The sequence below is a fragment of the Jaculus jaculus genome, chromosome 3, assembly GCF_020740685.1.
Source record: "Jaculus jaculus isolate mJacJac1 chromosome 3, mJacJac1.mat.Y.cur, whole genome shotgun sequence".
NCBI lineage: Eukaryota > Metazoa > Chordata > Mammalia > Rodentia > Dipodidae > Jaculus > Jaculus jaculus.
Window position 1 is genome coordinate 32554025 of NC_059104.1, and position 23453 is coordinate 32577477.

Sequence of the window (23453 nt, forward strand, 5' to 3'; positions counted from 1 at the left end):
AAAGGCTCAGGTGGATTTGACAGTACCCACAAAAAGCCAGATGCACAGAGTGGTACATGCATCTGGAGTTCACCTACAGTGGCAGGAGGCCCTGGTACATCCCTTCTCTCTCCTTCTCCCTCTCTCTCTCTGCTTTCAAGTAAACATAAAGTGTGTGTGTATATATATGTATATATATATATATATTTTTTAAATCAAAAACTAAAAAATCAAAGACAAAAACTGAAACATATGATATAGCTACCTAATCTCAGAAAAGTAGATTTCTAAATATGAAAAGAAAATAATTCCACTGATAAGGGGTCCACTGTCAGGAAGATAAAACATATTAATCACATATATATCAAAATCACATGGCTTCATAACACATAAAGCAAACACTGGGAACTATGAGAAAAAACAGACACATCCCTCACTGAGAGAGGATTTATTGTGTGATGCTCTAAAAAGCAAAATATCCATAACATGTGATTTTAAAAATAGGACTGGAACAGGATTCTAAGCCCTGATGGTTGCACTGCCAATTACATACTTAAGGAAGAAAATTTCAAATAAGACAAATTCTTTCAAATAGTGTTAATCTAAAAAAAAATGAGTTGAGAATATACCTATATATAAAACTGTACTCTCATAAAATTGGACAAAGTTTCAAAATAAAATCCATCTAACTTTTACAATACCATATGACCATGCTGGGTTTATCTCAATAGTTCAAGGATGATTTAACAATTAATGTCAGCAAACACAGGTTGACTAATCATATTTTAATATATGCAGGGAATGTTTGTTAATATTGACATTCTTTTATTTAAAAGATATTAGCAAACTTGAAACTCAGTAGTAAAAGAAAAAGCAGCTTTCCTTTTGAAATTACCAAATAAAAGTACTCATTATCATTTATCTATAATATTGTACTAAAGGTACAACAATATTTCTGAAGACAAGCCAGGTGTGGTGGTGCACATCTTTAATCTCAGGACTCGGGAGGCAGAGGTAGGGGATCACAGTGAGTTTGAGGCCACCCTGAGACTCCAGAATGACTTCCAGGTCAGCCTGAGCTAGAGTGAGACCCTACCTTGAAAAACCAATACACACACACACACACACACACACACACATATGCATATATTTTTTTTCTGAAAGATATATATATATATATATATAGATATAGATATAGATATAGATATAGACATATAGATAGATAGATATATTCCTATATATATTCCAATATATATATATTATATATAAATATATATATATTGGAAAAGAAAAAAATGAGGATAGGGAAGGAAGAAATCAAGCTAACATCCATTCATTTGACTGTATATAAGGACTCTAAAGATAAATATAATGTATATTTAAGGTGTTGAATAAAACACTGAAAACAAGCCCTGGAGATAAATTGTTTTTGATATCACCAATAGCATAAAAATATCAAATGCCTAGAAATTACTGTGGCAAAAGTTGTCCTCCTCAGACATGTTATAAAACATCAATGAGAGAGTTAAGAGTACTCCAGTTAATGAGAGGAGAGGCAGAGCATGTTCACGGGGCAGAAGACTCAAAACTGTGAAGATTCAACTTCCCCCAAACTGAACGCACTCCCTGTCAAAACTCTCACTGGACAAGCTATTCACGGATACAGAGAAAGCAAGAATAGCTAAAACAGTCTTGAGACAAAGCAAGAGAACACAATTGTCCTGCTATTTCGGAAAATGCACAGAGCTATAGTGGCTAAAACTGTATAGACCTGGTGTAAAAGTAGACAGCCCAAAGAGACACAGAAGGGCATAAAACAATAGGGCTTACAGAAGTAGACATGAATGGAATTGTCGATAAGTGTTGACAGGATACCCACCCACGTGAAAAACATAGTATACTACTATACCTCCTAACTAGTACAATACACAAAAATGAAGAGTAACTATAAACCTGCCAGTGAAAGCAATAACAGAACTTCTAGAATACAGGCAAATGCTGTATTATGATCCCAGGATAAGGATATATTCCTTAAACAGGACATAAAATGATTAACCTTTTCAAAATGCATGGAAAATTAAACTGTATTAAAAGGAACAATTGTATTATCAAAACACGTAATTAAGAGAATTAAAAGTCAACCTATTGTAAAGATAATTTTGTAATTCATAAATGATGAAAGCTTGTCAGGACCTAACATACTGACACATACTCTTTCTCTAACTAGTGTGTGTGTGTGTGTGTGTGTGTGTGTGTGTGTGTGTTCATATATATGTATGTGTGTGAGTGTATCTATGTATGTATTCCTGGGGGTGGAGAGATGGCTCAGTGGTTAAGGCACTTGCCTGCAGAGTCTGGACTTAGGTTCAACTTCCCAGTATCCACACAAATGCACAAGGTGGCACATGTATCTGGAGTTCATTTCTAGTGGCTACAGGCCCTGGCATGCCCATATTCCCATTCTTGCCCTGTGTCTCTCTCTTTCTCTAAATAAAATACATTGAACAAGAATATAACTCCAAGAAGAAGAGATCATTGTCTTTCATAGTATGATGGAAGCAGACTTTTTAAAAATATAAATCAAGCTGGGCGTGGTAGCACATGCCTTTAATCCCAGCACTGGGGAGGCAGAGGTAGGAGGATCACTGTGAATTCAAAACCATCTTGAGACTACATAATGAATTCCAGGTCAGCATGGTCTGGAGTGAAACTCTACCTTGAAAAACCAAATATCTATCCATCTATCTGTCTGTCTGTCTGTCTATCTATCTATCTATCTATCTATCCATCCATCCATCCATCCATCCATCCACATACATACATATACATACACACACACCAAATATTCAATTTGAAAATGAATTAAATCCTTAACTTCTTCAGAATGCAGAGACCAATGTTTAAGACAATACTAACTTAAGTACATGTGTTCATAGAAAAGAGTGCAGTAGTGAAGAAAAACAGACTTGGATTCAGAGGAGCATGGGCTCCAAAGTCGGCTTCATGATTTGCCAGGCAATGTTCTCCAAAGTCTGACAGCATCTCCCTGGGATTCAAGGTCTTCACCTTTAAAATGACAGTAACAGTAGTTGACTGTTAAAAATAAATTACACAAAACTATATAAAATGCCCAGCATGGCTCCTGTTACCACAGAAACATTCAGTAAATACTCTTTCCTCTATCGTCTCATGTCCTTGCCTCACACTTCATTTTAATTCGATGTTATTTTAAAACAAGCTCTTATAGTCTTAGACTGAATTATATACAAGAGAACATTAAACAATGGCTGTAAGCCTATTCTGTAAGCCTATCATAAAAAGCTCTGCTTAAACTTTCCATGCTGTTTTCATGTGAGGTCCTCCAATGCATACAAACTATGATATGGAATGATGGTGTTTTGCCATCTTACTGATAAGAGACAGTTATTTCAAATGCAGCCTCCGTAAGATATCAACATCTCCACTGACTGCGTGCCCCTTCATCCATGTGTTTTTTGAGATCTGGAGGCCTTTGTGGATGAGACCTGAACCTTGTAGGAAAAAACCAAAACCTTATGGTTCTCATCAAAGTATTTCAGGGACAGAAAAGTAGCTTTTTTTTTGCAGAAGCGATTCTAAGGTTCCCTTGTTCAAAATACAAGCGTCCTTATCTAACAACATGGCCATGGGAACCATGTTCACAACCGCCACGAAACCCGCCCACGGGATGCGTTCTTCCTGCTGCACAGTCATGCGTGACCTGGTATTGCTGAAATAGAGTCTTTATTTCTGAACATTCCAAAACAGCAGTGTACACAGTAACAAACAGTAAGTCATATACCATAAGAAAGCATTCATTAGTGCAAATGGGTTTTGTAAAAGGTCTATCAAAAAGATTTATTTGCTTTAAAATGCATTCATTTCCAGAAGCATTGTTAATAAAACATTACAGTTTTCATTCTTTGTAATAAAGTATTGAAAATCAATTGTGGTAGAGTAGCAAACATTGCAGGTATTAAATGCAATGAGCTTGTGATGTCATTATAAATAGGAAACCCATGTACGACAATAAATTAACAATGAAAAAGACAAGACTGTTTTAACTCTGCCGTCTGGCTGTCTCCTTCCAATGATTTAGATTACATTGTGCTCATTCAACAGAAAATTATGTCTCAAATTGCATGGTGTATTTTTGCTGATATATCCCTAGAGCTAAAAAAATAGTACCTTACCACAAAAATATTTTTATGGCACAAAATTTAAGTTGTTCCATAGTGGTTCACACAGTGGTGTAAAAAGAAATAGGCACAAAAGAAAATAAAATTCCTGTAAACTATAAAAAAAAGTAAACCTCAAAGCATATGTTACAGAACCTAATTATAAAATATGAACATATTAAAATGTGGAACGTGTAATGGAAAGGTGTTTAGAACACGTCAGTAAAATGAAGAAGTTACCTTAAAAAACTCATATGGCAAAGCATTATTGACACGTCTCAGTTCTTTCAAAAAAGTATTCAGGTACAGAGCAGTTCTACAAAAATCTTCCTAGGTCTAAAATGTCACAATACTGCAACCGCAGTTCTGAGAATGCTGCAGTATCTCAGGCAAATATTTAAGTGCAATAATTAGTCTCTGGTAGATTGGTCCATTGAAAAACAACCCAGTAAATACGTTAAAATGTGAAAGGGAAAGAATATCCCAACATCCGCTGTTACCCAGCCAGCCAGGCAACATGACCCTCATTTTTCACATCGTTCCCAGTCGTCACGGGTACCCAAAACCGCGTCAGTAGCAACCATCTCTCCAATTTCCATCCCTCAGCGTGCTGAGTGAAGACAGCGGCTTTGGAGGCTGCAGGAAACTATAAAGGGACGAAGAAAGGAAACAGACCGTTAGTCACACCACAGGTCACGTCGTCTTTGATCTCCTCTCCCTCCACTGCCGCCCCATCCAGTAAAGACTATTGGCACTGTCCCAAAAGTACCTCGAGTTACACACTTCTGGACCATCACAGCCTATGGGTGTCTGCTGGAGACCTAACCCAGGGCAGAGCCACATGTGTGGCATGTCAAGTCCAATTTCAATATACTACTTAAAAATCATTCTCAAGATCACAATGAAAAAGATAAACTCTTCCATGGAAAAAATGGCTAAAAACATAATAGAAGCTTCACTCAATATAATCACATAAATGGATAGGCAGAAACTTTATAAATAATCAACGATTTTTCTATCATATTACCAAAGAAATTTTTTTAAAAGGCAAATAAAGCTTTTTTTTTTTTTTTTTTTTAAAACAGGGAATACAAGGACAACTTCAATAAAAACTGGATTCCTGGTAGCCATGAGTTTGCCAACCAGCAGGGCAGAGGTGGTTATAGCTCTGATTCTTGGTGGCTCTGGAGCCAGCCACAGTGCCCCAAAAGATGCCCAGGCAACCAGGATGGGAGCGCACATGAAAGCAAAAGACTTCAGGGAGGAGTTATGGTGAACAGCTCTCTCAGTTTATTGTCAGTGAAATGGGTCTATAAGCATCTGATGGTGGGGGGGAGAACCCTAAGGGGATTGGATGTACCAAGTTCACTTCTGATGCCAAATTAACATATGGGGACATTCATTTCAGCAGGTAGGCAATGGGGGAGGGGTGTCAGGTGATCTAGGGTCTCAGGGGGATGGCTTGTGTGAAGGCTGGTAAGGAGTTTCCTAGGCAACTGGCCAAAGGTTACAGGGCTACTGGCAAAGCCTAAGTTCAGGTGTGCTGGGCTTGGAGAGGGTGTGGCCTCCCATAGCCCAGGGTACCCTAGCCATGCCTGGCAGCTCAGGCCCCTCTCCTGAAGGCTCCAGCCTGTGCCTGGCAGTGCCTGACAGGTAATGACTGACCTTAGTTGTCAATTTGAACTAGATTTGGAATCCTTTAGGAGACACATCTTTGGGCAGTCTGTGAAGGTGTTAACAGAGAGGTTTCACTACGAAATGAAGACTTTACCTAAATACGAATACCGCCATCTCATGGGCTGAGGGTCCTGACTGAATTAAAGGAGAAATCCCGAGGAGGACAAGCATTCATCTCTTTCTGCTTCCTGCTCACCAACAAGGTGACTAGCTACCTCATGTTCCCGCCACCAAGCCCTTCTCACCAGGTTGGACAATATCTCTCAAACTGTACATCAAGGCAAGGCCTTCTGTGCATAAGTTGCTTATTGTAGGGTACTTGGTCAGAGTGAAGAAAAATGAATATAGTCAATCTGCCTTTATTTTTCTGTTATTTTCTTTAGTCTCTGAAGTTTATTTAAATCATAATAAACATCACTTCTTCCCATAAAACAAAACGGCAAAATTATATATACATTATAAGCAGGAAGAATAAATACTTGCCCCCACATTCTTTTCACAGTTTTGCTATAGTTCCCTTTCTCACATCTATTTCCTTGAAAGAGTTGACTATATTAATTCCATTTTCTCATTATCAATGTTATCAATCCAAGTTTGTTGAAATATGGACTTGGGTTATGTAATCAGGATTTTAGAGAACTCCTATGTAGCCCGGAACAGCCTTGAACTCAACAGCCCTCCTGCCTTATCACCATACCCAGCCTTTCAATTCACTTTTAAGGTCTTTTTGTTGTTGTTGTTTGTTTGTTTGTTGTTTTTGTTTTTCAAGGTAGGGTTTCATTCTAGGCCAGGCTGACCCGGAATTCACTATGTAGTCTCAGGGTGGCCTTGAACTCATCATGATCCTCCTACCTCTGCCTCCTGAGTGCTGGGATTAAAGGCATGCGCCACCATGCCCAGCAGGGCTTGTCTTTTTTACTGCTATGCAATACTCCAAGATATCCAGTTTTCCAGAAGGGTATATAATATAACAAGCTTGCCTAAAATGTCCTCTGTAAGTTGACATGTGGAAGTTGAGAAGAAAACATCTATGTAAACTATTTGAACTGACCACCACACAGTAGTAAATAAAGCTCTGCTGAGTACCACCGAGATGCTTTACAAACCCAGGACAGAGGCGGCAGTGTGGGCGAAGACAGGCAGAAGGCAGGAAGCCACACAAATTAACGTGAGGCTTGAGGAACTAACTGTCTACAGGTGAGTGTAGCTCATTCAAGCAAAAGCAAGTATGGGGCTGGAGAGATGGCTTAGCGGTTAAGCGCTTGCCTGTGAAGCCTAAGGACCCCGGTTCGAGGCTCGGTTCCCCAGGTCCCACGTTAGCCAGATGCACAAGGGGGCACACACGTCTGGAGTTCGTTTGCAGAGGCTGGAAGCCCTGGCGCGCCCATTCTCTCTCTCTCCCTCTATCTGTCTTTCTCTCTGTGTCTGTCACTCTCAAATAAATAAATAAAAATTTAAAAAAAAAAAAAAAAGCAAGTATGGAGTCAAAAGTGTGGCTAGGCTGGAGAGATGGTTCAGCAGTTAAAGGTGCTTGCCCACAAAGCCTGAGGACCTGAGTTTGATTCCTCAGTACCCAGATAAAGCCAGATACACAAGATGGTGCATGTGTCTGGGGTTCATTTGCAGTGGCAGGAGGCCCTGGCATGCCCATTCTCATTCATTCATTCATTCTCTCTATCATAAATAAATAAAGTATCTTTTTTATTTTATTTGTGTAAAATATTTTATTTGTATTTATTTATTTGATAGAGGGAAAGAGGCAGAATGATTGAGTGAGAGAGAATGGGTGCACCAGGGCTTCCAGCCCTACAAACTCTAGATGCATGCACCATCTTGTGCATCTGGCTTACGTGGGTACTGGGGAATCAAACCAAGGTCCTTTGGCTTTGCAGGCAAACGCCTTAACCGCTAAACCATCTCTCTGGCCCCAATAAATAAAGTATCTTTTAAAATGTCTGTTTGTGTTTTTTAATATTTTTTTAAATTTTTATTTATTTATTTGAGAGTGATAGACAGAGAGAAAGAGAGAGAGAGAATGGTCACACCAGGGCCTCCAGCCACTGTAAATGAACTCACGTCCCCTTCTGCATCTGGCTAATATGGGTCGTGGGTAATACAGCCTCGAACCAGGGTCATGAGGCTTCACAGGCAAGCATGCTTAACCACTAAGCCATCTCTCCAGCCCTGTTTTTTTTATTAATTTTATTTTAAATTTTATTTATTTGAGAGTGACAGACACAGAGAAAGAGGCAGATAGAGAGAGAGAGAGAGAGAGAGAGAGAGAGAGAGAGAGAGAGAGAGAGAGAGAATGGATGCACCAGGGCCTCCAGCCACTGCAAACGAACTCCAGATGCGTGCGCCCCTTTGTGCATCTGGCTAACGTGGGTGCTGGGGAATCGAGCCTCAAACCAGGGTCCTGAGGCTTCACAGGCAAACGCTTAACCGCTAAGCCATCTCTCCAGCCCCCCTGTATTTTTTTTTAAGTGAAGTGACTGAGAGATGAAAACAGGATTCAAGAGCAATGAAACTGACCACTCAGGGACACTTTCTTGAAAACTGGGAACACAGGTTAACTTATAAAGGATAGTGACCTAATATGGTTAAAATGAATCAAAGTGAGGGTGGTTTGGGGAACAGTTTTGAATTTTAGACTGCAGGTGAAGTTACTTAAACAAAGATCCCTACCTTCTGACAGGCTGTGCAATTTTGCTCCGGGGCAGGTTACTCCCGTTTATTGCCAGTGAAGGTCTTGGAAGTGCGCTGCGGCCCAGGATTCCAGAAGCTGCAGTGGTCGCTTTGTTAGGGGTGGGGATGCCTGTGTTGGAATAGAGCTGTAAGCCGTTGGAGATTGGCATGCTGCTGCTGCCTTGCACAGTTGGACTCACATAGGCTGTGGCTTTAAGGGGTTGCCGCACAGACACTGGGAAATGCCCCACACTGTGGACTCTGTGTTGAATCTGTCCCGGTGATGGAACTGGAAGACAAAACAATATTCATGTGAGGAAATCTCAACTTACACTCAACTAGAAAATGTTCCACATCCAGAGGAGCAGAGATGGTCTGAAAGGAAGAGATAAATGCAGTACAGATCTCAGACACCATACGGTAGGAGAAAATGTCATGTCATGTGCCTCCCATTCTGTCAACCAGCAATGCTCTGGAGAGCCTAAACGTGGTTGATCTTTGATCAACATGAGATCAAAACTCTACACAGCTTGTCTCTCTCGCCAAAATGGAGTGGCTTCGCTCACCCAAATCCTCAGAAACAGTGTAGTAAGTACTTGTAATGGTGACGATTTAATACTGTGTCTCTATGTAGACAGTTCTCTGGCTTAGCTATTGTGGTAGTTTGAATAGATGGTCCCCAGTATATTCAGTATATTCAGTTTATTAGTTTGTAGTTTGCATCTGCAGCCACCTGGCTGGAGGCAGTGTCACTAGGTGGATCTTTTTTTTTTTAATTTATTTATTTGAGAGCAACAGACACAGAGAGAAAGACAGATAGAGGGAGAGAGAGAGAGAATGGGTGCGCCAGGGCTTCCAGCCTCTGCAAACGAACTCCAGACGTGTGCGCCCCCTTGTGCATCTGGCTAACGTGGGACCTGGGGAACCGAGCCTCGAACCGGGGTCCTTAGGCTTCACAGGCAAGCGCTTAACCGCTAAGCCATCTCTCCAGCCCACTGGGTGGATCTTAAGGTGAGGTGGTGGGTTTTAGATTTCAATCTAAAGATATGCAAAGTGTGCCTGGCTGGAGCTCCTGAAGTGTGCTGTGCTGTGTGGCTTTTGGCTACTGTCCCTCTCTCTCTTCCTCTCTCCCTCTCCCTTCCCCCCTCTCTCTCCTTGGTCCTGTGAAGCAGGCCAACTTCTTCTGCTATTATAGAACTTCCCCTGGATCTGTAAGCTTCAATAAATATCCCTTCCTCCATAACTATGCCTGGTCTGGAAGTTCATCTCAGTGAGCCTGAATCTGTCTGCTACTGCTATGATCTACAAATGTGCATTATTTTTTAACTTTTTTTTTTTTTTTTTTTTGGTTTTTGAGGTAGGGTCTCATTCTAGTTCAGGCTGAATTCACTATGTAGTCTCAGGGTGGCCTTGAATTCACAGTGATCCTCCTACCTCTGCCTCCCAAGTGCTGAGACTAAAGGCGTGTGCCACCACGCCTGGCCTATTTTAACTTTTAACATATGTTTTAAAATATTTTGTAGTATTAAATGATAAAAACAGAATACCATCTATGTCTATGGACGTATGGTTAACATATCAAACTTCTTCCAGATTTCTCAATATTTCTAAGCTGCAAAGTTAATCTGTAAGTTTTTTTTTTTTTTTTCCAAAATGGACATACATCACACAACAAAAGAATCATGTATAAAGGATCTACTCAGTTCAAACCTACACTGTTCAGGGGCCAGCTGTCTGTCTAGAAGGATATTCTCAGCACAGGTCCATTTCTGGAACAAATTCAGTAATCTCCAAATTGTTACAATTTTGTCCCTGCTAGACAACATTAGGAGTTTTTAATAACTACTCTGAGTATGGTTTTGTGAACATGTCCTGTGACTCTGGTAAGCCATCAAGCCATCTGTATTCTCAGTCAGCGAGAACATGGAACACCCAGAGACAGGATTCCAAATCAGTATACAGTCCGCAAACACAGGAATGCTTCCAAGGGAGGCCACACAGTCACCCCGGTCTTGTCGCATCCTAGCAGATGACACAAGGCTGAGTCATCAAGCTCCTCATAGGTCCCTAAGAGTCCTTCCTCCTGAGCCATCCTGACCTTAAAAACTACAATGTATAGTTAAGTTTTGGCTACCTACATGGTCTTAAACACCCAGCAACGAATATCTCAATGTAAACAAAGATACAGGTTAACAGGCTTCTATGTTTGATGCTAAACAAAGGTATTTACTTCTCTTGGTCATATGCTTAAGGCTTAAAATATGAAGCTTTCCTGTCGACTTATGCATCCTTCCAACAGGACAAGATTCTCTTTAGCTGTCTTGGTGATAATCATTAAAAGTATCTATTTTTTTATTATTTACTTATTACAGAGAAAGAGAAATAAAGAAAGGAAGGAAGGAATGAATGAGGGAAGGAAGGAGGGTGGGAAGGAGGGAGGGAGGAAGGGAAGGAAGGAAGGAGAAAGAGACAGAGAACAGGTGTACCAGGGCCTCCAACCACTGCAAGCTAACTCCAGACACATGCACCACCATGTCCATCTGGCTTATGTGGACACTGGGGAACTGAACCTGGGTCCTTAGACTTCCAAGGCAGGTGCCTGAACCACTAAGCCATTTTTTTCAGTCCCCATCATTTTTTTAAAGCTATTTATCTTCTATAAATGTTATCATGGGTTCAAAAGAAAGGGCCAAAATAAAGGACCTACATACAGATGATGGTCAGACAAAAATTTAAATTAAAAAAGCCTCCTTAGTATGGGCCTTCTTTGGACAAACTCCCTCCTGGACAGATCTAAGAGTCATGCTTGCTTGAATAAGGCACAGCAGACATTGCCCCATTTCCCTAGTGGAAGTTAGAGGCTCTTCTAGGGAGGGAGAATGATGCAGAAAAGGAGCAAGGTAGCTTTTATTTGTTTGTTTGTTTATGTATTTATTTTTGGTAGTCCACCAGAGGCTCAAGGATATGCCACCTGGCTAGTCATGGCAGGACTAGAATCCATGTCTGACCAAGTGTCATCCAAAGAGGGCCCGAAAGTGACTCCAGTGACAACCTCCTGCCTCCTCATGACTCCCCCCAGACCGACACAGCTGTGGGCCAGCCTCTTCTAAGTCAGCCTCATGAGTCCACCAACCAATCAGCTCTCCCCTCTGGATACCAGGGTCTGATGGAGAGGCTCCTCCTCCTCACTGGATGTTTGACCCATAAAGAAACCTAACCATGTACGTAAATGTCTCTCTATCTCCCTTGGCACGTGTGTTAAGCCTCTTTTGGTCTCCTCTCCTGGAGAAGCCTGGCTTCTCAGCCTAGCTGGGGAGAGGGAGGATTTCTTTGTGTCCCCGCACTTCCCTGCCTTGATGCTGGGTGCTCTCCTGCTCTGCGTTCCACATGTGTGCGGGTGTCCAGACACTGTGTGCCTTCCCTAGAGGCTTCTAGCCCATAGACGTGAAGGGAGATTTTCTCCATCTCCCCTCCCCATCCCAGCCAAGCTAGGGGAGAACAACTTCTTTTTTTAAAATTTATTTATTTATTTATTTGAGAGTGACAGGCAGAGAGAGAAAGAGGCAGAGAAAGAGAAAGAGAGAGAGACTGGGCACACCAGGACCTCCACCCACTGCAAACAAACTCCAATACATGAGCTCCTTTGTGCATCTGGCTTACGTGGGTCCTGGGGAATTGAGCCTCCAACCGGGGTCCTTAGGCTTCATAGGCAAGCGTTTAACTGCTAAGCCATCTCTCCAGCTCGTGAACAACTTTTTTAGCTTGGGCTTCTCTGCTTGCTTTCCCTCTGGCTCTCTAACTCTCCCTAAAATAAACCTTGTAATTCATAACGTGCAAAGAAAAAGAGAAAAAAAAAAAAACTGGCAAGAGAAACTAGCTAAAATAGGCATGTTTCTAGTTTTGTATGTGAGAAATAAAGAATCAGAAAGACTACAATTGCCCGAGAGTCTATAACTGAGAAGACTCCAAGGCAAAGCTCTGATTACCAGTGTTCCTGCTGCTCCATGCTGCCTTTGCAGAAAATAAAATGCTCTAGGACTAAGAATCTTTGTGACAGTAACTAATGGCATAGGATGCTTAGCTTCACACGCAAATGAGAGCAGAATCAAGGCTTGAAACCAAAAGTGTTGACTGGCTTTCTATTATACAATAATATTCTTCCTTATATCACAGCATTATGCTTGACTTACAAATGATGCTTCTATTTTCTTAAACTCCATATGCATTAAGTGTAATTCTATCTTATTTCCCCCTCTTCTCCATTGAAGCATGAATCCATGGCTCTCTACATTACTCTATCAGTGATAAGTCACTTTTATTATTTATTCTGTGGCTCAGCTTTGGCCACTGACAGTTTATTAAATTTGGGCTTCTTTTTTCATTCTTCAAAGCTAGATAATCTGGATCATTTGCATTCTATTCTATTTTGAGTTACATGCATTTTTCTGATGCTCAAATATGTTATTAATGCACATAGACTTAGAGTCAACAAAATTCTTAATCAGTACCATATTTGCTATGGTCAAAACATATTTCTCCCATTCTCTACTTGTACTAAATTTAGAATTTCCTATTTCTCTTAGCTAAATTTCTTCATGATGTAATGAGCCCTTTATCTAAGCAAATGATATAAAGTAAGTTAGCAGTCCTCTGTTGCATGCCATTAGAAAATTGTCTTTACACACAATATTAATGCAAATATTTCGTAGGTCAAGCACTAAGATGCGGCTCTACAGCATGCAGTCATTCTCTCACACATTCACTAAGGGTTCATTATATGCAGTCGCATATTAGGCAGTAGGAATAGAAAATCAAGTAAACTTGGTGGTGGGTATAAAGGTAAAACGCACACTCCATAGGTTCTTGTTCCTCTGCAGTGGTGCTGTCTAGTAAGCTTGCAGAGATTTCAGAAGGAGCCTTGCTAGGGGCCACTGATGCCTTGACATTCTGTAGTGAGGACCCAATTTCCGTTCTTTTCCTGTCTGTCAACATGATGAGAGAGGGCTTCCTGCTCTATGCCTTCCAAGGCATAAAACTTACCCTAGGAACTGTAAGCCTAAAACAAACCCTTTCCTTCCTTAAATTGCTGCCGATCAGCAAGAAGAAAGAAACTGATACACTGGGGTCTAAAGCCCAAAGGGAGCTTACAACCTAATGAGGAAGATAAACATATTGGCAATAAAGCATGGTACAGGTCGAGCGCCCTCTGTCGGGAATGCTTGGAACCAGATGTGTTAAGATTGTGGATTTCTCCAGAGTTGGGGATGTTCGCATATATACAACATCTCTCCAGTGGGGACACTATCTGGGATGTGCAAAAACTTTTGGGAGGTGGGGACTAGATGAAGTAAATAGATCATTGGGTTGATTGATCACTGAAGGCATGCTCTACAAAGATATACTTTGTTCCTAGCCCCTTCCTGTTTGTTTTTGCTTGTTTCCTTGCCACTGTGAGGTGAACAGCTTTCTTCTCTAGATTTCCATCCACCAGGATATTTCCCCTTTCTTCAGGTCCATAGCAATGCAGTCAGCCAACAAGGGAGCTCAGCCTCTGAAAGTGTGAGCCAAACATATCTTTCTTCCTTTTAAATTCTCTCAGATATTTACCATAGCAATGGAAATTATGACAAACTAGAGATGGACCCAAGCACACATATAAAATTTATTTCTTTCAATTATATATACATAGCCTGAGGGTAATTTTATACAGTATTTTAAATGATTTTGTGTCAAGCAGCAGCATGGCATAGGATTTTCTACTTGTGGCATTAGGTTGGCCTTTGAAGTTTCAGACCTTGGAACCTTTGGATTTTCAGGTTACAGAAATTCAACTTATACACTGAATGACAGAGGTAAGTATGAAAGCCTCACTCTGTTCTAGAACTATTTTACAGTATTAAAAAGAATGTGTTAGGGTCCCCCATGAAGCAATGAAGATTTTTCAAACGCTGTGGTTGTTGGGAGCTTGGGAGATGACTCAGTGATTAAAAGTGCTTGCTTGCAAGCCTACAGACCAAAGTCAAGCACCTATGTAAAACTGGATACAACGTGACACATTATCTATGGTCCCAATGTGCCTACAGCAATGGGAGACAGAGCCAGGACAATCTAGAAAACTAATGTGCCAGCTACACCAGTGTACAAAGCAGAAAAAAGAGGAGGACATCCTTTCTCAAGCAAAATGGAGTGGGAAGGCAAATAACCCGAGGTTGTCCTCAAACCTCCACATGTGCTTACTACATATACACACATACATGCACACATTACAAAAAACAAGGGATGTGGCCTTTGGGCTGTACTATGAAGGTAAATAGAAGAGAGCTAGATGATGAGACAGGACATCATGTGGAGTCAAAACAACACAGGAGTAAAAAGGAAAAGCAGGCTCAGTAAGTAAAGTCCTTGCCTCACAGGCACAAGGGCCTGAGTTCGATCCCCAGCACCCATGTAAAATGCTGCTTGTGTGGTGAGCAACTGGTGAAGCAGAGATGGGAGGATCCCTGGAGCATGGTAGCCAGCTAACCTAGCCTAAATGGTGAACTCAAGACCACTAAGAGACCAGGTCTCAAAGGCGGTAGATACATTCCTGAAGACACTACATGCATGTGCACACATGTGCACCTGAACAAACATGCATGTGCACACACACACACACACACACACACACACACACACAAGCTCCATCAGTAACCAGATCTGTCCAGATCTGTGTTTGAATCTCTGCTCTTCCACCTGTATGACCTTGGGCAATTTAACTTAATTAAAACCATCCATTGAGATGGAGAGATGGCTTAGTGGTTAAGGCATTTGCCTGCAAAGCCAAAGGACCTCGGTTCAGTTCCCCAAAGAGGCTTATGCGTCTGGAGTTCGTTTGCAGTGGCTGGATACCCTGGTGTATCCATTCACTGTCTTCCTCCCTTCCCCTTGTCAGATAAATAAATAAAATATATAAAGCAAACTGTTCCTTCTCTGCAACATGGGAATGTAACGGAGACTACCTCACAGAGATGTTGGTAGAATTAAATATGACAGATAATGCAAATCAACCCAGCAGCACAGACTTTTTAGATTCATATTTATTTATTTAAGAGACAATGAGGAAGATGAGAGGACAAGGAATATGAACAAAAATGGGAACACTAGGGCCTCTAGCCACTGCAAACAAACCCCACTGGGTTTACATGGATACTGGGGAATTGAACCCAGATCCTTTGGCTTTGCTGGCAAATGCCTTAACCGCTAAGCCATCGCTCCAGCCCACAGCACAGATTCTTGTATAGAATAAATGCTCCATTTTATTTTCAGGAGCTAAGACATAAAATAATGAGACTATCACATGTTGGAAATTGCTGGGATCCAAAACTGGACTTTGACAGAGAGGTTTTTAAATATGAATTTGGGTGGAGGCTAGACATTGATGACCCTCTGCCAGAACATTTTGCATACACCTCGGGCCTCTCACGTTTGGGTGTGTGAACACTGGGACCGTGACCTGGGTTTTCCTCCCAAGGTCAGTATAACAATTACCCCCTGTGGTGGTTTGAATAGATGGCCCCAATATATTCAGTTTTTTTTATTAGTTTGTAGTTTGCATCTGCAGCCACCTGGCTGGAGGCAGTGTCACTGGATGAATCTTAAGGTGTGATGGTGGGTTTCAGATTTCAATATAAAGATATGCAAAAGATATGGAGTTCCTAAAGTGTGCTGTGATGTGTGGCTTTTGGCTTTTGGCTTGTGCTTCTCTCACTCTGCTTGTTACTGTGAAAGCAGGCCAACTTCTTCTGCCATTATGGAACTTCCCCTGGATCTGTAAGCATCAATAAATATCCCTTCCTCCATAACTGTGCCTGGTTTGGAAGTTCATCTCAGTGAACCTGAAGCTGTCTGCTACACCGCCAACAATCCATACAGGTATCCTATGTAAACCCAGGGAAAATAGCCTGGAGCCACCATATCCCTACCTGTGCTGAAAGTTACTGCTTACACAGCTGATCAGTGTTGGACAGAACATGAACAACAGGGGGTGTTGGGAGGCTGAAATGGAGCAGATAAAAACTCCTTTACACACACTACAGAACCACTTCATTTTGGAAGGAAAATGCTATAGAATAGTGAAAAACATGAACAAAATACCAGCTAGACAAAAGTAAGGTGCTTCTTGGTCTGAAGAGATGGCTAAGCAATTAAGGTGCTTGCCTGTGAAGCCTAAGGACCCAGGTTTGACTCCCCGGTACCCATCTAAGCCAGATGCACAAGGTGGCACATGTGTCTGGAGTTCGTTTGCAGTGGCAGGAGGCACTGGTGCACCAATTCTCTCTCACACACACACATGCACAAAATCACACACACACACACACACACACACGAAAACTTAATTCCCTTCTTCAAAGTGAAAGGATCAAGTTAACAAACAGTAAGAGAGAGGGTACTTTTGTAGGATGAGTGGATAAACTAGTGGCTGTTGAGTGTGTCTGTTCCTCTTAGATGTAAAGGCCTACTTACAATTAATTATCCTATTTGTTGCTAATGTAGGCACAAGAGGAAATACTACCTGACAGCGGGAAGTGTGAAAAATAAGTTACAAGACAAACCGAAGTTTCCCTCATTGTCCTTAAGTGAGAAGATAGAAATGTAAAAATAAGACACTTTCCTAATGGTATAGAACTAATTAAGCCACATTAAGGCATTAAAAGTCATTATACTTACTACAAGACTGTATTCTTGAAAGCCCATTTCCTGCCCCGTGCAGGCTTGAGTCAAAGCTCTGACTGTTCCTCACGGTGACGGGAGAGCTAATGCTGCTACTAACCGCAGTGGTACTTGGCATCCGGGCAAGATTAGGCATACTTCTTCGGAGCTTATCTGCAAGAAGAAAGAATGTTTTTACTAAGATAAAAATTATGACATTGCACTTGTCACACAAACATGGAGAGTTGAGTTCAAATCCCCTGTTCCCATATAAAATGCGCAGCATAGTAATTTATGCCTGTAATCCCAGCAATGGGGGAAGAGAGAGACAGAAGGATATGTACAGTTTACTGGCTAACTAGTGTAGTGGAATCAGTGAGCTCTAGGTTCAGTTAAAGATGCTATGTCAAAAAAATAAGGTGGCCAGGTGTGGTGGCACATGCCTTTAATGCCAGCACTTGGGAGGCAGATGCAGGAGGATCACTGTGAGTTCAAAGGCAGCCTGGAACTACATAGTGAGTTCCAGGTCAGCCTGAGCAAGATTGAGACCCCACCTTGAAAAAAAAAAACTACTAAGTAAATAATAAGATGGAGAGAAACTGAGAAAGATAGCTGATGTCAACCTCTGGCCTTTACACACATGTATCCACACATATGGACATGCATACACACATGTACACCACACACACATACAAAAACCTAACTAAAGAAAAAAACATAGATTTTTATCACTTTCATACACAAATGTCCTATTCTGCTCAATAACAGAGAATGAAACTCTTATATAGAAGATATATTCTCCACCAGACTTCTAGAGACTGGAGGCATGGCTCAGCAAATTAAGTTGTTTGCCCACAAAGTCTGCCAGCCCAGGTCCAATTCCCTAGCCACTTATATAAAGCAAAACAGGCATTTGTTTACAGCAGCAAGAGATCATTGTGTGCCAATACACACAGTACAAATAATTAAATAAAAATTATAGAGCTGGAGAGATGGCATAGCAGTTAAGGTACGTGCCTATGAAGTCTAAGAACTCAGGTTTGATTCTCCAGGTCCCATGTAAGCCATGCACATGGAGGCACATGTGTCTGGAGTTCATTTTCAGTGGCTAGAGGCCATGGCGCACCCATTCTCACTCTGTCTCCAATAAATAAATAAAAATCAACCTTAAAAAAAAATTCCAAGAGTGGTGGCACATGCCTTTAATCACAGCACTCAGGAGGCAGAGATAGGAGGGTTGCCATGAGTTTGAGGCCACCCTGAGGCTATACAGTGAATCCCAGGTCAGCCTGAGCTAGAGTGAGACCCTACCTCAAAATTTTTTTAAAAAATAAAAAATTATAAGCAAAGAATTCTATCCAATACACTGTTAATAAAAGAAAATAAGTCTTGTACAAAAAGCCAAAAAATAAAACTAGCTACTTGATTAGCTGTCTTTTTCTACTCAGTTAAGTAGATAAAATTCTACCAAATAAGGTTATCATATAATCTAATTGCTATTTCATTGCAAAAACTAGCAATAAATGCTAAAAAAAAAACAAAAAAAAAAAAACAGGAGTTGAAACCAAGATTTACTGAAAATTTCACTGACATATCCAAATGGAGCACATTAATAAAGTTCCAACATGAGAGATTCTTAAGATTCCACTAGTCACATCAATTGGAAAGTTTTGACCCTCAATAGCACGCAAAGTGCGTGAGTACTTAGAAAAGACAGAAAGGTTGTAGGTGTTGTTTTTTTTTCTTCTTCTTCTTGTAGGTATGTTTTCTGCCACCAATAGGCAGCAGAGAGTCATATACAAAATGTGGCTGAGATCTGAAAACCACACGAAACAAGGCAGCTGAACCTCTATCAAGGTGCATAAGCCTGGTCACTCACACTCAGAATATATGTAATCTATCTGAATACTGGGCCAAGTCCTTACTAGTCACAAAGCTGAATTCATCTCATTCTCCTCTTTACTTGATAGCCCTGTGCTTCCCCAAACCCCCCTCCCTTCTGCATTCTAGACTCCAAATCCTATCCATTCTAATGTTTAGTAGATCTCCCAACACCAAGTTCTGACCTAGACTCGTCTTTATCACCCAGTTCCCAAAAAACTGGTCTCCACAGACCCGGCCTTGTTATCCCAATTTGTCTACTGTACAGTCAGCTCCACTTTTCCTAGAACATAGGGCATATCTAGTCATCCTCTGGCTTACACCCTTCCAATGCCAATCCCTCACCTTGACTTCCACCCCACAGCCTGGGGTGGTTTACATGGACGTCTCCCAATTGATTCAGAAGTTTACTGAAAGCTTGTGACTTGTATCTCCAACTGCCTGGCTGGAGGAGGTGTCACTGAGGGCGGGTCCTAAGGTCCAGGCCTAAGGTGTGGAGGTGGATTGGGAATTCCAGTCTAAAGATACACCAAATGCTTGAGCTTTGCCTGGAGTTCCTGAAGTGTACTTGCTTGTGGTGCCGATGGTGCCTTGTGGCTTTTTCTCTCTCTTCTTGGACTGGTGAAAGAGGGCCAGCTTCTTCTGCCATTATGGACCTTCCCCTGGATCTTCTTCCTCCCATAAACTGTGTCTGGTCTGGAGGTTCATCCCTGTACCCTGAAGCTGTCTGCTAGACTTCCCAAGCTTCTGAACATGGCCTCCTGTCAGTTGGCCTGTTCCCAGGCACAAGGAAGCACTCTCTAATGGTAAGCACAATGGTCCCTCCATGTAGACACCTTTTCCCATGTAGTAAATAAAACGAAGGAATGAGCTTTTGGAGGACCCCAAACCATTGCAATACTTCAGTTAGTTGTACCTCTTTTGCTGCACTCAACTCCACATGGTATGTTTATCTTTATTACTATATACTCTAAAACACATAACTACATTTACCAGAACATACAACCTTGTGGTCTTTTTCTTTCAAACTAAATGAGAAAAATGAATACTTGCATACTCTAGCAAATACATTTGAAGTCACACCACACTGATTTTGTCTTTCTTCCCCTTGTACATGACGCCCACAACATTATTTGTTTTTTATTAACTGTTCTTCTGTCCAACAATATTCTTCCTCCATAGGTAGTCTAGAGAACATACAGAAAATTTAACAAGTATAATAAGCATACTTATATACCAAGAGTAGAAACGTAAAACTTGGACAGTTTTAAAACAGAAGAGCAACTGAATTATCTGTGGTGGTTTGAATGAATGTCCCTCAGAGACGTAGGTGTTTTATTAACCTTGTAATTTGGAACTCCAGCTTCCTGGCTCGAGGAGGTGTCACAGGGGGCAGATCCTGGGAGTCCTAAGGTGTGTTTGAGGGCAGATCTGATTTCCAGTTCAAAGGTGTACAGAGAAGTCTGAGCCCTGGCAGAGTTCCTGATGCTTGCTGCCTATCCGTGCTTGTAGCCTTTGGTTTTTGTGGGGTGTGTGACTGTTTCTCTGTTTGGATGTATGGAAGCGGGTTCTTCTGCAATTTGATGAAACTTTCTCTGGATCTGTAGGCTTGAAATCAATCTCTTCCTTCCTTAAACTGTAGCTGGTTTGATAATTCACTGCAGCAACATGAAGCTGTCTACAACAATATTTAACGCAACTTGCCAACTCTTGTTAATACTTTAAGAATTAGCACAACTCTCTCCCCACCTTAGAGAAACTTTCCTATACACCTTCGCACTGAGGTGTCTACCACTCTCACACTTCCTATTCTTAGTAAACTGCCACTTGCTCTCCTATTTCTTGGTTATTTTAATTACAGTAATTTCCCCTTATTCTCAATTGATTCCTTCTAAGAGAACTGTAGATGTCTGAGACTATGGAGAATACCAACACACACACACACACACACACACACACACACACACACACACACACACATACTTTTCCTATACATTTATGCCTAAAATAAAGCCTCATTGATAAATTATACATGCTGAGTAATAATAAGACCTTATAAAATGTATTTACAAATATGGAATACAAGTTATTCACAACTTATGAACCATTTTTCTCTGAGATTTTTTTCCCTTCAACATCTTCTGATCACAGTAAACAGTAGGTAACAAATTACAGAAAGAAAAATCTCCAATACGTGTTACTACTGTACCTCCTTGGGCTTTTCCTCCACAGTACTGGGGACTGAATCCACAGCCTCACTTACACAAACGCTCTATCACTGAGCTACATTCCCAACCCTCTACAAGGCCTATTTTTAATAGTATGTCTTATATCCCCCAATTCTTATTAAAGCCCCTGCTCCATGCAGCAGGTACTTACAGCAGTTAACAAACATTATCCTGAGTGTGTAAACAGAGTATGTGGTGAGAACAGAATTAAAAGAGAAGGGGATAAAATGTCAGTATGTGTACATCTAGTCTCCTGAACATTGCAAATACTGGTTTGGAGATCCTAGTGAACATATGACTAAATTACTTTCAGTACTTATTATTTAGACAGTAGGAAGGCAAAGCAAAATAACTGTGTGCTACTGAACAGCAAATTGACCTTCTGTATTTTCAAATTTTCATTTCAATAGCTGAGGATGCATCTCAGTGGGAAAACACTCACCTGACATGGACTGGGTCCCAGGTCAATCCTCAACAACACAAAAAATAAATAAATTACATAAAGAAATACTGTCTGTCTATTATAAAAGTTCATTACTATAGAGAAATATTTTTTAAAAACCATCAAAACTATACATATGTATTTTTCCTACATCTACCAATTGTGTTCATTTGCTCATCATTAATTCATCTTGACTTACACATTTGTTTGTCCTATAAATATAAAAGCTACAAATAACTTGATACCTTAAGAGCATATGAATAGTCTGGGAATAAGAAAATTCTACAGAGTCACAATACTTTCATCACAATCACATTAACAACATCGAAATGCATACACAATTTTTTTCACACATCTCAGGAATGTCTTCCATTTAAGATTTCCATTCTAAACCATGATCTTGTCAAGGTACATAGGATTACATGCAGTTAATCTCCATTAATCCAGATGCATTAGTCCTTAAAACCAATCTTTAATCATATTTAAGCACCAAGTTAATTTTACAAAGCTGTAATTCTGAAATATGCTCTTAAAAATAAAGCTTTCCAAAAGTAAATATTTAGGACACTGTGCTTCTGGGAGCTAAGCTGTGATATCAAAGTTGTAGCAGACCATCTGGAAATGAGGTTCACTTTCCTGCCAAACAATTTGGAATGTATTATTAATTATACACACTTTAAAGTTCAAGGAATGAAAAGTAATATCCCAACTCCAGCAATTTTCATGTTCAAGGACTGACATGCAGCCAGGAATTGGAAGACCAAAGAAAGAGTTCAAATGAGTTTGCTCATAGTCAAGAAGCAGAGCACTCAATGGAATCAAGTTGATTCCAGAATCTTCAGCAACCAAGGATACTCAGTTATTCACCAAATACCTGGCTTCATTGGCCAGTGAACACAGAGCCCAGGAGGTCCCCATGCCACCAATGAGTGCAACACGCCACCACAAACCCCTGCCACAACACTAACAGAACAGAACAGTTGGAGAAGAATTTGCCAAAAGTTAGTTACTTTTGATATCTGACAAATTATCTGCTATCTGGCCAATATCTTCCTTTGAATTCAATGATTCCTCTAAATATACCAAAAGCTTTTATGAGCTGTCTCTTGAATTGAGGCAGTTGTAGGAGCAATTAAAGCAGAAATGCAATATATCCTATATTATATATAATATATAAATATATATATCTAATCTTCGATTACTTAAAAAACAGATTGAAGAGCTAATATCCTCTCCCATCTAGATTGTTGTTTTAGTCAAACAAACACTGATTATTATGGAAGTTACTGTATTTTTCTTTGTTTCTTTTTCTTTTTTTTTTTTTTTTTTTTTTGAGACAGGATCCCACGTAGTCCAAGCTGGCCTCCAAACCACTATGTTGCTGAGAGTAACGTCAAACTTCTGATCCTCTTGCTTCCACGTCCCACATTCTGCCACTGCAGGCATGAACTCCCTGCCTGGTTGATGAGGTGCTGTGGATCAAACCCAGGGCTTCATGCATGCCAGCCAAGTTTTCTACCAACTGATCTACATCCCCAGCTCCACAAGGTTATCATTCTTATTTATTTCACAATTGGACTAAAATAACATGATGTGGTAGCCAATGAAAATTCAGATATCTGAGCCATGTGTTTAAAAAAGTTCAGAAAAAAAAATAAAGTTCAGAAAGTATGGGCG

The 23453-nt window shown here is 40.7% G+C and overlaps 1 protein-coding gene across 2 annotated transcripts in view; it reads right to left on the reverse strand.

Annotated features, from left to right (window-relative positions):
* Positions 1 to 3722: 3722 nt before the first annotated feature.
* Slain1 (SLAIN motif family member 1) overlaps positions 3723 to 23453 on the reverse strand; it is a 65389-nt gene continuing 45658 nt past the window's right edge. For both annotated transcript variants that reach the window (XM_045144800.1, XM_045144799.1), the window contains 3 exons: positions 17244 to 17399; positions 8538 to 8826; positions 3723 to 4821 (listed from right to left, as the gene is read on the reverse strand). In XM_045144800.1, coding sequence (XP_045000735.1) covers positions 4746 to 4821; positions 8538 to 8826; positions 17244 to 17399 — 521 coding nt within the window. In that variant the 3' untranslated portion in view covers positions 3723 to 4745. The remainder of the gene's footprint in view (positions 4822 to 8537; positions 8827 to 17243; positions 17400 to 23453) is intronic.